This window comes from Psammomys obesus, unplaced genomic scaffold, assembly GCF_907164565.1.
Source record: "Psammomys obesus unplaced genomic scaffold, mPsaObe1.curated_primary_1811, whole genome shotgun sequence".
Taxonomy (NCBI): domain Eukaryota; kingdom Metazoa; phylum Chordata; class Mammalia; order Rodentia; family Muridae; genus Psammomys; species Psammomys obesus.
This window is the reverse complement of record NW_026596117.1, coordinates 13090594-13103314: the sequence shown is the minus strand read 5'-3', so window position 1 is coordinate 13103314 and position 12721 is coordinate 13090594. Positions and strand designations below refer to the sequence as shown.

General features: G+C 45.4%; 1 protein-coding gene across 8 annotated transcripts in view; it reads left to right on the top strand.

The window, feature by feature from the left end:
* Window positions 1–8372, top strand: part of Dcun1d4 (defective in cullin neddylation 1 domain containing 4) — a 66783-nt gene extending 58411 nt beyond the window's left edge. For all 8 annotated transcript variants that reach the window (XM_055629377.1, XM_055629373.1, XM_055629372.1 and 5 more), the window contains 3 exons: window positions 2867–2971; window positions 4765–4867; window positions 5126–8372. In XM_055629377.1, the coding sequence (XP_055485352.1) occupies window positions 2867–2971; window positions 4765–4867; window positions 5126–5181 (264 nt within the window). In that variant the 3' untranslated portion in view covers window positions 5182–8372. The remainder of the gene's footprint in view (window positions 1–2866; window positions 2972–4764; window positions 4868–5125) is intronic.
* Window positions 8373–12721: the final 4349 nt, after the last annotated feature.

Below are 12721 nucleotides of genomic sequence, written 5' to 3'. Positions count from 1 at the left end.
CAGAGGCGCTCACACACGGGAGGCGCATATTAGTTTGTTTTAGTATGTGGTGCGTGTACACGTAGGCAAACTCTGATCGACATAACACGCTTAAGAATAAAAGTAAGGACGTGCCGCCCTCAGAAGTGAATTCCGCTGTAAGCTTTGGCATTGCTTCCCTCTGATTCTCCTTCTCTGTAGCTTTGTAGATGTCATACAATCGTGACACTTCAGGGGTCATCTGGTCTCGCCTTGTCAGCAACTAGGTGATGCAATAGGGCCAGCCAGGCAGGGCACCGAGAGCCTCTGCTCTGCCAGCCCTTCCCACAGAGCCATGCTGCCTTCCCTGTCTTGATTTTGTCGCTGTCCTCTGGGGTCTTACCAGGAGAAAATCGGGGAGTAAAAACCACCAAGTCTGCAACAGCTCTCTTACGTAACTGAAATTTTCTTAGTGTTTTCTGCATACGCGTTTCCCCCTTGATGTAAGTTCCTTATGTACCGTGTAGCGTCCTCCCAGTTGACACCATTTTCCCTCCGTTCGTTCCCTTGAGCTTTCTGAGATGGCATCTGGCTGCACTTGAGCTTCCATTCCGACCTGCTTGTTTCTCTGTGCTTCTCCAAGTCCCGGGAGCAGTAGCCCTCGTACCAGGAGTTACTGTACGCTGTAATTTCTTACAAAGAGCTCTTTGGTTGTCTCTGCTGTGCTCCTTGAATTTGGAAGGTGGCACCCGGAAGAAGCCCTCCGCTTGAAGCAGGAGCCCTGTCACAGAGCACGGCTGCGGGAACCCCTGCGGTCAGGGGACCCTGGAGCGTCTCTGTTCCAGCGCATGAGAAGGCACTTGCTGTGGGCCCTCTCCGCCATCGCATTCCCAGGGCTTTCGGATGTCTGCCGCTTTGGTCATTGCATGTGGCCACAAGGCCACAGTTTGCACTGCCGGTTGTCGGTGCGATGCCCCTGTTCAGGCGGCATGTGCGTCCGTAAATGCCTGTCTTGTCCACCGGGCAGAAGGAGGTGTTAGTGGTTGGCCACTGCACAGCAGGAGGGGACGGGCGCTGTTGAACATTCCTCTGTGAGTCCCACGCCTCGTCCCCTCCGTGTTCCAGCACGGACCATCAGTTTGGCAGACGATTGCCATGCTGCACACTCTGTGCAGGTCTCTTGTTCCTTTTTTTATTTCTGTCACTGTTGTACATGTCCAAAATGACGAGGCTACGGATGACAAGAGCTGTGGGGACCGACGACCGGTTATAAACTCAGTGAAAGGAAAGTCTTTAGGGTGCAGAACACACTCTTGTTAAATGGACTTTGGCCAGATCTTGGGGTCCCATATGTGTTTCTCATATTTTTCCGTATTTTTCTTGTGGCTTGCTTCATGGTGTGACGCACTGTTGCTGTCTGTCACACCCGCTCTTCAGGTTAAGTGCTGTTTTACATTCGCCTTCCCAGGCCATCACAAAAGCAGAGAGACAATACAGCATGCAGGGCTGTCAAAAGACTGTCAGTCTTTAGATCACATCTCTTCTGTCCTCCTGCCTGGCAGAGTTAACGCTGCCAAGACAGGATGGGATCATTTGCTGGCCAAAGGAGAGCCAGAGAACACTGTAGAAAGGACCTGTTTGCACCTCCCTCCCCAGGTGCAAAGAAATGTGCATCTCCAGGCTTCCCGTGGAGGATGCAGCCTTTAATGGGAGCCGTGGTGCCGTGCCCTTTGACCTGGCCTATTTATAAACAGCTGTCATCCTCAACAAGGATGACCGGAAGCCATCTTGTATGTTTTTCTTCAGTGGCAACTTGCTGTGCTGCCTTTACCCCTGTTAACTTGCTAAGTGAGCCTCATTGCTGTATCGATTTACGATTTACATCAGCTGAAGATCAGTGCTCGGGTAAAAAACCCACTGTGTGCTCAACAGCGCCTTGCTGCTCAAGGCAGAAGGTGTGTGTGGCCGAGAGTGGTTGCAGCGTTCCACTGCAGTGTGGGGAACACTGGTGTGTTGCTCCAGCCGAGAGCCAAGCACCTCGCCCCTTTTGTAGAAAAGTCCTGTTGTGGATTTCCACTCTAGTTGGTGATCCACATGAAGGAGAGCTTTAGATGTGTTCAAGAACGCATTTTTTTCCCCTGCCAGAACTGCCTGCTTAAGGTTTGGAATGGAAATGAGTAAGAAAAGTTGAGTGAATGGTAAATAAAATCCCTAACTACAAATAAAAGTGGATTAAGCCTACTCCGAGTACATACGTTCTGTTTTCTAGTTTCCCATGGTCACGAGGTACTGTCTAGGAGTCAGATCTAAAACAGGCCAGGTGAGGAGACATAAGGAGACAGAGACCCTGCTTCCCCAGAGCAGGGGGATGAGCATGTCTCCTGACAGGAAGAGACGCTCCAGGGCCCCAACCCATCCGGGGAGCTGAGTTTAGTCCAGTATATTTAGGTAGGAGAAAAATATTTGCCACATGAAGTAAAGCTTTTGGAAAAAGGAGTCTCTGAGGAAACCTAATTCTAAGTACTCGAAAGCAAAACGCTTGTACTCCACTGAGTTCCGCTGGGGGCTTTCCGGTCAGCAGTTATAACTCTGGTAATTATCATAATGTAAAGCAAGCAGGCTGTGGTTTTTTTCCCCCCGGGAAATGAATGTGGATACTACTTCATGATAGATAGATTTGGCATTCGGGTAAAGTTAGTCACATGGATAAGTTTATATGTGACACTCAGATGTCAGGCTTTCCCTTGTATTTGGCTACCATTTCCTTAGTCCCTTTCAGGGTCTTATGGTGTGTAATAAATGAGCTGTTTGTTTACTGATTTCTTGCTGAAGTGAAGTACATGTTTGGATTATTAGAGTTTGTGATTTAGAAGCATCTGGCTTACCCTTGTTTTTATTTGTTAAACAGGAAAAGGACCAGCGCAGCCTAGACATAAACACTGCCAAGTGCATGTTGGGACTGTTACTAGGAAAAATCTGGCCCCTTTTTCCAGTTTTTCACCAATTCTTAGAGGTACCAAATTACTTTATGAAATGTTACGTTTGCTTGCTTAGAACTACCTCATACTTCATCTAACCGTTTCGTGTGATTTTTTTTTTTATTCGCTGTAGCCTTTGCTAATAGGAATTATGGTTCCCTGGTTGAGTGCATCCGTGTATTCATGTCAAGTTGTGTGCGTCTGAAAGGTCGCACTTCCTCTCTCCTCTCGGCCCCATATAGACTCCGCTGGTGTTAGAGTCCCAGCTCTTTCTAACGATAGGTCAGGGTTCCTCCAGATGAATTTCCAGTTTTAAGCCGACATTAAACAGTGACCTCTCACTAAAGCTAGTTTGTAATCTACTCTTTCCTTTGGTCTCCAAGTGCTTGTTGGAGCAGTTGGACAGCCATGAGCCCTGGATTAGGTACAGCAGCAGTCAGTATCTTCTTTAGTTTAAATGTGCTCAGCCTAAAGTCAGAAACAACATTTAGTGGCATCATTGCTGTTTGCTCTCTCGGTGAGGAGAAATTTTGAGCCCCGGTGGGTTTTGTTGAGATGTCCTTTTGAAGAACCCGAAGCAAGCAGAGGCGTGTGCTGCGTGGGCTCTCACAGGTGCCGTGTGCATTACCCGCCTCCTACTCACGCCCTTTGAAACATGGCCTTTGCTTTCAAGGGTGAGTGTGGGACCTTGGAGAAAATCCTGTGCCTTGCCCAATTCCAACTCCCCCTTAAAATATTTTTTCTTACTCGCTTTATGTAGTGGTCCAGAAAAATTACTTTTTTTTTTTTTTTTTTTTTTTTACAATTACAATATAATTCTCTGAGCACTGTTACTAGAATCCACTTGTAACAATACAAGTGTTCTGCTCCACATATGGTCCATTCTAGCTTCCGGCAGTCCCATGAGATAAGCCCTCCGAAGGAAAAGGAGAAGTGAGTTCTTGTGCCCAGTGGGCTTAGTAGGATTTGGACCTCTAGGTGAGGCGTCCTTTGGCTAAAAGATGGAGCTGTGAGTAAATCTGACCTTACTCAGTCCCAGATACTTAAGCTCTTCTGAGACTGGTTTTTGCTTTCATGCTTCAGGAGTGCAAGTCTGTGCTTTGCCCTTACGTAAGTTTTTATTTTTCCTTTTAGAAGGAGGTGGCCACCCTTCCTTCCATCCCAGCCCCTCCTTTGCCCGCATCCTCAAAACCAAGGGCTTGACTCTTTACTTTAAAAAACTCACATGATTTTACTGGTTGTAGTTTTTCCTTATTTACTTATTTATATTGCCGTAAGGATCTCTGAAATGTTAGCTCTGGGTTTTGCTTTTAAATCTCTAGGGTATCACATTAATCTCCCTACAGCAGATTTCTTTTTTGAGACCAATAGAGCAACCACTTCATGGTTATTCCAGTTTCCTCTCTGAGGGGGTCATGGCGAGAGCTCCCAGCTCTGGCCACTGGCAGCATTTACATAGTTCCTAGCAAGTGCTCCAAGCCAGCAGCGTGGCAGTGAGCAGGCAGTGAACTGGACCCACTCCTCATTTAGCTTGCTTTGTGCCAAGTTCTGGGTGAAGGGCTTTGTGTACACTCTCTCACTTAATCTCTGCGGCATTGGTGTGAAGAGGGCACTACCACTGGTTTTAGGTGTGTCCACAAAATGATACTGTTATGAAAAGTGTCATTCTAAATTCTGCTCTTACTCTCTCCTACCATCTTCCTAGACTGGTGCTTCAGTTGTGTTAACCCTACGTGAACTTTCTTAAGTTGGTTCGTACATTAACGGAAACTATCCCACTTGTTCGTTTTGTGTCACTAACCGTATTACTTTCCCCCCCCCCCATCAGCAATCAAAATATAAAGTGATAAACAAAGACCAGTGGTGCAATGTGCTAGAGTTCAGCAGAACAATTAGCCTCGACCTCAGTAACTATGACGAAGACGGAGCATGTGAGTACCGGGTACCTCGTGATGCTCCTTCCCCCCAGACCTGGTACACCGCACATCTTCCTCCCCGGGAAGAGCCTCCAAGCTGTGTTTTCTCTTTCACGGTCCCCTCCCCTCTTTCTCCATGTCCTGCCTGCCGCCCTCCCTCGCCCTTCCCACTCCTTTCCTTCCAGTTGAACCTAGGGCCCTGTGCACGCCAGCCGAGTGCTCCGCCTCCACAGCATCTCTGGTCCTCACACTCTATTCTCTCTGTCTCCCCAGGGCCAGTTTTGTTGGATGAATTTGTGGAATGGTATAAGGACAAGCAGATGTCCTAGGAGCTCGTGCATAGCAGCGAGAGAGTCACTGTTACCAAGGTTATGTCACCCATTAGCCATAAACTGCTGTTTGTACCGAAGCGCATGCTGCTTTTCTTGCACTGTCTCCCTCTCGGAGGGGTGTCTTGGTGTTTGCTGTTGAATGGGCCGCTCTGCTTGCTGTGTAGCATTGTTCTCTTGGAGGCTACTCTGCAGTTTGTTTTCACACTACAGATGGTGAATCCACCAACGTCCTCACTGTGACTATGTGTATATTGCTGTTTAAATTTTGTATATGTGTATAAAATGAAAAGCTTCACCTAGAGATTATTTCTGCAAAAATGTATTGTAAAAATAATTTTGTGGCATATTTCTAGTCCCCCCCTTTATTATTATTTTTTTTTCAAATGAACTAGTTACACTTTTTTATTTGGTCTCAAATGTAGCATTTCAGAAAACATAAGGGTTTCCATGCGCAAATATTGCCAGGATTAACCTCACCAGTGGCTTAGGAGGCTAACTTCTGGAAGAAGTAGGAGCCGCAGCTTACAGTGGCAAAAGCCAAGTAAGGCTTGGTTTCCTTGTCAGCTTTGGTGTTTTAAAGTGACAAACGTTAGAATTATTGGAGCACGCAGACACATTACCTGCTACAAAGCACTTCAAACACAAAGGTACAGGTTTATAGGCCCCCCCCCCACCCCTTTTTTTCTTTCAGTGCTAACACTGTTGGTAGCTTGACCGTCGGTACAAGTGAACAAATTAAAATCGCTCCTGATTTTAAATTGAAGCTTAAGTTTCCATAAACCTTTCTCTGTTCGCCCCCTTCGTGGCCCTCCGGCAGTGTTGGGGCTGCTGACGCTGTCTGTGCCACCGTCAGTACACTGTCCTCTGCCACCCATGAGCCTGCTGGTCTGCTGGCCGTACAACTGCGAAGCACTTCCGGCTGTGGCTTGAGTTTTTAGTTACTCTTTCATGGTGTCTGCAATCTCCCAAGGTTTTTGTTTGTTTGTTTGTTTGTTTAGTTTAGTTTTTTTTTTTTTTTTAAAGACCACAAGTGAGAGGTGTTTTGTTTTTCTGTCTTTGTTTCTTCTGTGCTAGGCTTTTCCTGGCAACATGTCCATTGCAGGCAGTGGACTCGAAACCACCAGCATTGAGCTAACCCTGTTCACACTGGGACCTTTCCCAGAGGGGCCGCTTGTCATTCCCTGAGTCACATGTACAGAAGGGTAATAGCCATTGAGCGGGTGAGAGAACCAGAGCAAACACAATGGTGTTTCTGGGTTTGTATTTTATGTCTTATTTCTTAAGATTTTTATTTGTTTGCCTTGCCCCTCTTGAGGAAGTGTGTAGATGACAGGTTTTCCCGACTATTTGGTGCTATGAATCACTCAGTTCCTGTAGCTTGTGAAAACATGTATAAGATAGCTGGGTGAATAGTGTCATGGGGTTAGATCTGTGCCTGCCTAGACAGGTAATGACTGGAAGATGTTGAGATTATCGGCCAAAAAAAAATAATAATAATAAAATAAAATCTTCTACATCAAATGTGAACCTTTAAATGGCACTAAATGAGCGAAGCACACAGACAATGCTACCCTTGACCGCTGTTTTACAGTTTCTTTTCAAAGTATTGCAATTGTCATATTATTTCTTTTCCTGACTGAACCACCAAAGACAGAAATTTTGTGTGTATATATTGTGTGCGTGCATCTACAAAATCATGATGTGGTAGAATGCAGCTACTTGCCTTTTCCTACCAAATAATGAGATTTGGTTTGCTGTGAAATAAACCGGAAGTTTAAAAACCAACCACTCAATGTTGCTTTAGCACACTTACTCATCCTTTGCCTGTAGTTTGACTTACAAATTACTGTCTGAACACGATGTAAACTTTCTGGAAATCCACGGCTATGGAGACAGCTGTATAAATGGAGTTCCAGTGCATACAGGTGCGTGACAGTGGGGACTGGCTAAAGGCAGGCTCAGCTCCGTAACCTTGTCACGTATGCCCAAGGTTAAAGTATCCCTCTCTCAGGGTGACTGTTCTTGAGTTGGATCAGCTGTCGATCGCCTCAGTGCAAAGAGGAATCATAGATGGAATTCTTTTAAATGTTGTTTGAGAGCCTGGAGAACATTTTAAACACTAAGCACAGTGAATCTGCGAGTAAAGATTGTTAGCAGGGTGAGGAATTTCATTTCATCCACAGTGAACATTTTGATGATAGAGAATCAAGTAAAATCACCATGGTGTAGAGTGTGGAAGTCAGCATTCCGGAGGGGAAAATCAACATTTAAAACTCCAAATAATCTCTAAACTGCCTCAAGAAACGAACCGCTGTGACTGCTGCTTGCCCTTGGTCTTCTCATTTTTACGGAGCTGCTTTTAAGGGGAGTCATAATACCAAGTACCAAGACACCTTTTCTTGAAGAATTGCCAAGTTACGGAAGTTGAACGATCACCAAGAGCACTTACGGCCATCGCTGGAAGACATCAGGGCGCCTTCGGTTCTCCCACACCTGAGCTACATCCACCCTTCCTCTCCTCGTTTCCATGCATTTTCAACGCCCTCTCCTCCTGTTGGGGAGCGCAACTCGTAGGCGTTTACACTGCACTAGGTAGAAGTTATCTGGCAACATTTGCCAGATACCCATGGTAGCCTTAGGCACGCCTCTTTTGAAGCATGAACTCTGAGTTCAGTATTTATAAGTCTAATTAGACGAACCTCTAGATTCTGTTTTAACAGATTTCTGTTGCCTCTGAGTCGTCATCCTAACCATACTTTTGAAGTTCATACAGAAAGCTTTAAGAGTTTAGTTTATGCCCTTGGTTTTTATTTTTACAACTGCTAAAATACCTCTGTAAGCCTTATCCTTTATCCTTTCATATGTTGTATAAAATTGTATAGAATTCATTGACCAACTGAAATGTTGTGTATCTGTAAATGAGACCAAAATGTGGGTCGCTTTGTTCATAAAATAATTTCTATTGGGCGTTGCTGTGAAATGAACAGTCGCCAGCCTATAACTGTGAATGCCTTGTGTCCTCAGTATTTGCATTACATTCATAAAAGTGTGCAGGTCCTGTGACTCCCAGCTTAGCTAAAATACTGTTATGCCACCTAACTGAGCACAGCAAACTGGTTTAGGTTTTAATGGAATTAATGTAAAATGATATCCCATAAATAAACAGATATTTGTGTTTGGTTTCAGAACGGATTGGTGGCTTATTTGTCCCCTTGGTTTCTCTGCCTAACCCATTTTAGGGTAGCTTTAGAGCACTTTTTTTTTTTTTAACCTCCTTATGTTTTCTCTTAGCCTGTTTTATTAAAAAAAAAAAAAATTAACAGGTTCAGGAGAAAATGCAAGAGTAGTTCAGTGAACATGTAGATTCCTGTTATTTGTGTATATCTTATGGTATTTTCTGTCCCACTCTGTGTGTGTGTGTGTGTGTGTGTGTGTGTGTGTGTTACTTCATACTAATCTCTTATTTATCCAAATCCTGGTGTGAAAAGTGGCTTTCATGCAGACAATCTGAGAAAAGTATTTCTGCTTTGTTCAAGTCACTTATCTTCACAATTCTCTCAGCCCCTAAGACAACAGATGACCCACGTGTAAATGCCACCTCAGGCTTTCTGGCCCCAATCCTAAGCTTGTGGAACAGAGGACCACCCAACAAGGAAGGGCACACATACTACTTTTGGCAGAAAACCTAACTTTTCCCTGGTTGGAATTCATTTCTGCCATCTAAACTCCAGTCGCTTTAACAGAAAATAAGTACATTTTTAGAAGTCATGCTCCACAGGCTGTGCTAAAAACTACAAACTAAAAAAACAAAAACAGAATAACTGGAAAATTGTAAAGAGCATGTGGGAGTAAGTTCCATCTCCCAAAGAAATGAGCTTAGCCTCAAAGAAATTCCTTTGAAGGCACTCTGGGAAAAAAAGTTCTGTGGTGAGTCTGGGCTGTGAGAAAGTCTCCTGAGCGAGCCATGGGTGTCTCTCCCTTAATAACTTAGTAACAGTGACATTTTGGGATCACCAGCAACTTGAAGTTGTAAAATTACAGACTTTCATTCTCCAGAAATGAGAGTAAGTAGGTGAGGAGAAAGCTGCGGCCATCTCCATGGCTGGAGAACTGCGTCCCTGAAGGGTGGGCCAGAGTCCCAAGCCATGCTGGGTGTTTTCCTTCTTTCCACTCAGTCGCCCCTTCCTGTTTCTCTGCCTGTGGTGGCGCTTTTGTATTCCATCCCGAGAGTGAGGGTCAGGCGAGGCTGTAATCCTCTGACAGTCTGAAAGCACATGTGAAATAGCACATGCCTGTTCGTAGCCTGTCCGTGTGTCTCAGTGCTCATGAACCCTTCCCTCTCAAGGTTGATTTTTCAGACTCTCGGTATAACCACCAAACTTCAGTTGTGTATTCAGCCGACTTTCTGGGTAAAACTGGTAAGAGCCTGGATAAAGACCAAAAATGTAGAGTCAACAGATTGAAAAATGAGAGTGGGAAGCCTTCAATCAGGGGTGCATTAATTATTCTCTGTCACTGAGGTAAAATCATGACCAAATATAAATCACGGAGTTTATTTGGGCTTACAGTTCCAGAGGAATAAGAGTCTGTGGTGGCGGGGAGTCACAACAGTGAGCTGTCCTGGTGACCAAAGCAGGAAGCTCAGAGGTCACGTCCCTAACTACAAAAGTGAAACAACTGAAAGTAGGGTTAGGGTCTGTAACCCCAAAGGTCACCCCCCAAATCATGTACTTTCTTAAGCAATGTTGCAGCATCTAAACCTCCCCCAACAGCAGCATCAACTGGGAATCGAGTGATCAAATATGTGAGGCTATGGGGGACCTTCTTACTCCAACCACCACAGTGGGCACGAGCCACCTGCCTACAGTAGGTCAGAAGACACAGACTCAGTCAATGTCTCAGCTGAAACATTGTGTGTGCAGGGGGCTCAGTGAAGGAAACAGTCTCCTCAGAGCTCATCTGCACACCTCTGGATCTAGCTTTGCTAGTCAGTCAGAAGCCTGGATATCTGCCAGCTGGGAGTTCACAGGTGTAGTTGCGTCTAGCCGGTGGCCAATGGACATGACAGCTAGTTATAGAACAGAAGGCCATCAGGCCAGACAGAATTCTCTACACTGAGCTTATTGACCAGTCTGGAACATTTTAGGAAGTGTAGAGAGAAAATGAAGGTAAGAGGAAGATACATTTTGTTTCTGGGTTTCGTCCACAGTTCCTGAACTACCCCTTCCCAAGGCAAGGCCATACAGGCTAGAACATCTCTTATCCAAGTTAAATCATGGAAGCTCTTCGCCCCCTCCCTGGTCTTGGATTAAGCGTAAGTTATTTGACTTATCTAACTTGGTATGATAGTCACAGACCTATTCCTCCTAGCGGGGCGCTGCCCCATAACCTGGAAAAACCGCCACCCCAGAGACCAAGGAGAATCTGGACAGGCCTTGCTGTTTTCCGCCCAGCCCACTAATGCTCGGCGGTATACTTCCTGTGCCACCATGTTTCAGCGAGTTCCCCTTGCCTCATGTATGCCAGCCAAATGCAAAGGACGGGAGCTTCTGAACGCCTGAGGATGGCAGTTACCGGGGGTGGGGGTCCCAGACAGTGTGCAGGAGCTCCATACGCTTGCCATGTCATTGGTGTTCTTTGAAGTGTCCTTTATAAAAAGCTGGTAGATTGCAATGTACCCTCAGGTCCTGTGGACTCACACAAATTAACTCAAAAGAGCAGATATGAAACCCGTGTAATAGCCAGCCGATTAAAAACAGCAGTAAAATGCCCAGTGTTCATGACTGACATTTGGAAGTCAAGGACTCAGTCCCAATAACTGAGCCTCAACTATGGGATCTGACGCTATCTCAAGGAAATAGTGTCAAAATTGAATTATAGGACATCTAGCTGCTGTTTGCTCTCAGCAGTCATCTGTGCTGGAAGGATGCGTTAGGAAAAGATTCATTTTTCTCACACAGAATCTAGCTTTTTCTTTTTCTTTTTCTTTTTCTTTTTTTAAGTTAAGGCCTTTATCCAAACAACTGGTAAACTGAGATTTCTCCCCATTCCTATGTGGTTGGGGAGGCACAAGACACCACAGACTCCTGTGAGGAACAATGAAGGTTGAAGTGGACAATTTCTGTGGGCTGCTTCAGTTACGAATCTCACACGTGCCCTGTTGGGATTCAGACCTGGGACAAGTGGCTGAGGAAGTGGACCTGGTCTTCAGTTTCTCCCAGCACCCCTCAGTCCCTACCTGTTACAGGGCGTGGCTGGCACACCCAGCCCTCTACCCTGAACTTTCCAACCCAGGCTTGGGCTTCCTCTTCCCCAGAGGACCTTCACTATATAATCCAGACATTTCGGTTCCCTTCCCTCCCCTGACCCTCACATTTCTCTGTGTGTGCATATGCTCTTTCTTATCAGTACCCACTTCTCTGACTCCCTGCCTGCATGGCGGCGTCCCCGGCCCCCACTCCTTGGGGCCACTGAACCTGCCCAGGTGCTGCTCCCAATAAACTTGCCTTTCTACTTTAATTTGTCTTGAATTGGCCCATTTCACTGGCGGAGAGAATCCCTATTATCTCCTCTTCTGTCACACCCTGGTACCCCTGATCCACCCTTCCCTCCCTGAATTTTCCAGAATGCCATATAAATGGAATTTTATAGTAACCACTCTTCTTGGTATATACAATGGCTTAAATATTAGATATAAAATTAATACTTAAATGTGTTATATCAACCTGACAATTGTTATAAGGAACTTAGAAAAGGGAGAAATGGGAAGAGGGAATGTAGAGGGAGGAAGTAGGGAGAGAGAGATGACTTAATAGCTGCCCCCAAATTTGAATGTTGGAATTCCAACTTACAGTATGAGGGCATTAGGAGATATCTGGGTCATGACAGGATTAGCATCTTAAAAAAAAAAAAAAAGCCTCTAAAGAGTATTCTTCCTGCCCTTGGAGAAATGAAGGAAAAGTTGTGGTGTGCCGTCTGGAAAAGGATGCTCTGTAGAATCTGACCATGCTAGTACTCTGACCTTAGACTTGCAGAGCTGTGAGAAGTGCATTTCTATTGCTTATAAGGTACCTAGTCTATTGAACTTTGTTATAGACGCCTAGATTGATAGGACTGGCACATATAACACGTTGTGACAGTGGGAGGAAATACTGGTGACAGTTACGGTCCTCATGTCTGTAACTGGTCATGTGAAAGCCTGACATAACTGTCTTACTATTACCCATGCTGCATTCCTTGCCTTCAGCAAGCATGCCAGCTGCTCTTAGTTAACCGGGTAGAGAGAACCACACCTTCACCCTGAAGCGTCCCAGCATTAGGAGTCTTTCCTACACCGGGCTATCATAATTGTCCTCGTTCTTCCTTTTTAAATGTTGTGTTACTTCATTTTGAGATAGGGTCTTATGTAGGCTACACTGGCCTCAAACTCACTATGTAGCAGAAGATGACTTTGAACTTAGGGTCCTTCTGCCTCCAAGTGCCGGGATTACAGCTGTGCAACATCATGACCAGTTTGTGTTGTGCTGGGGATGGAACC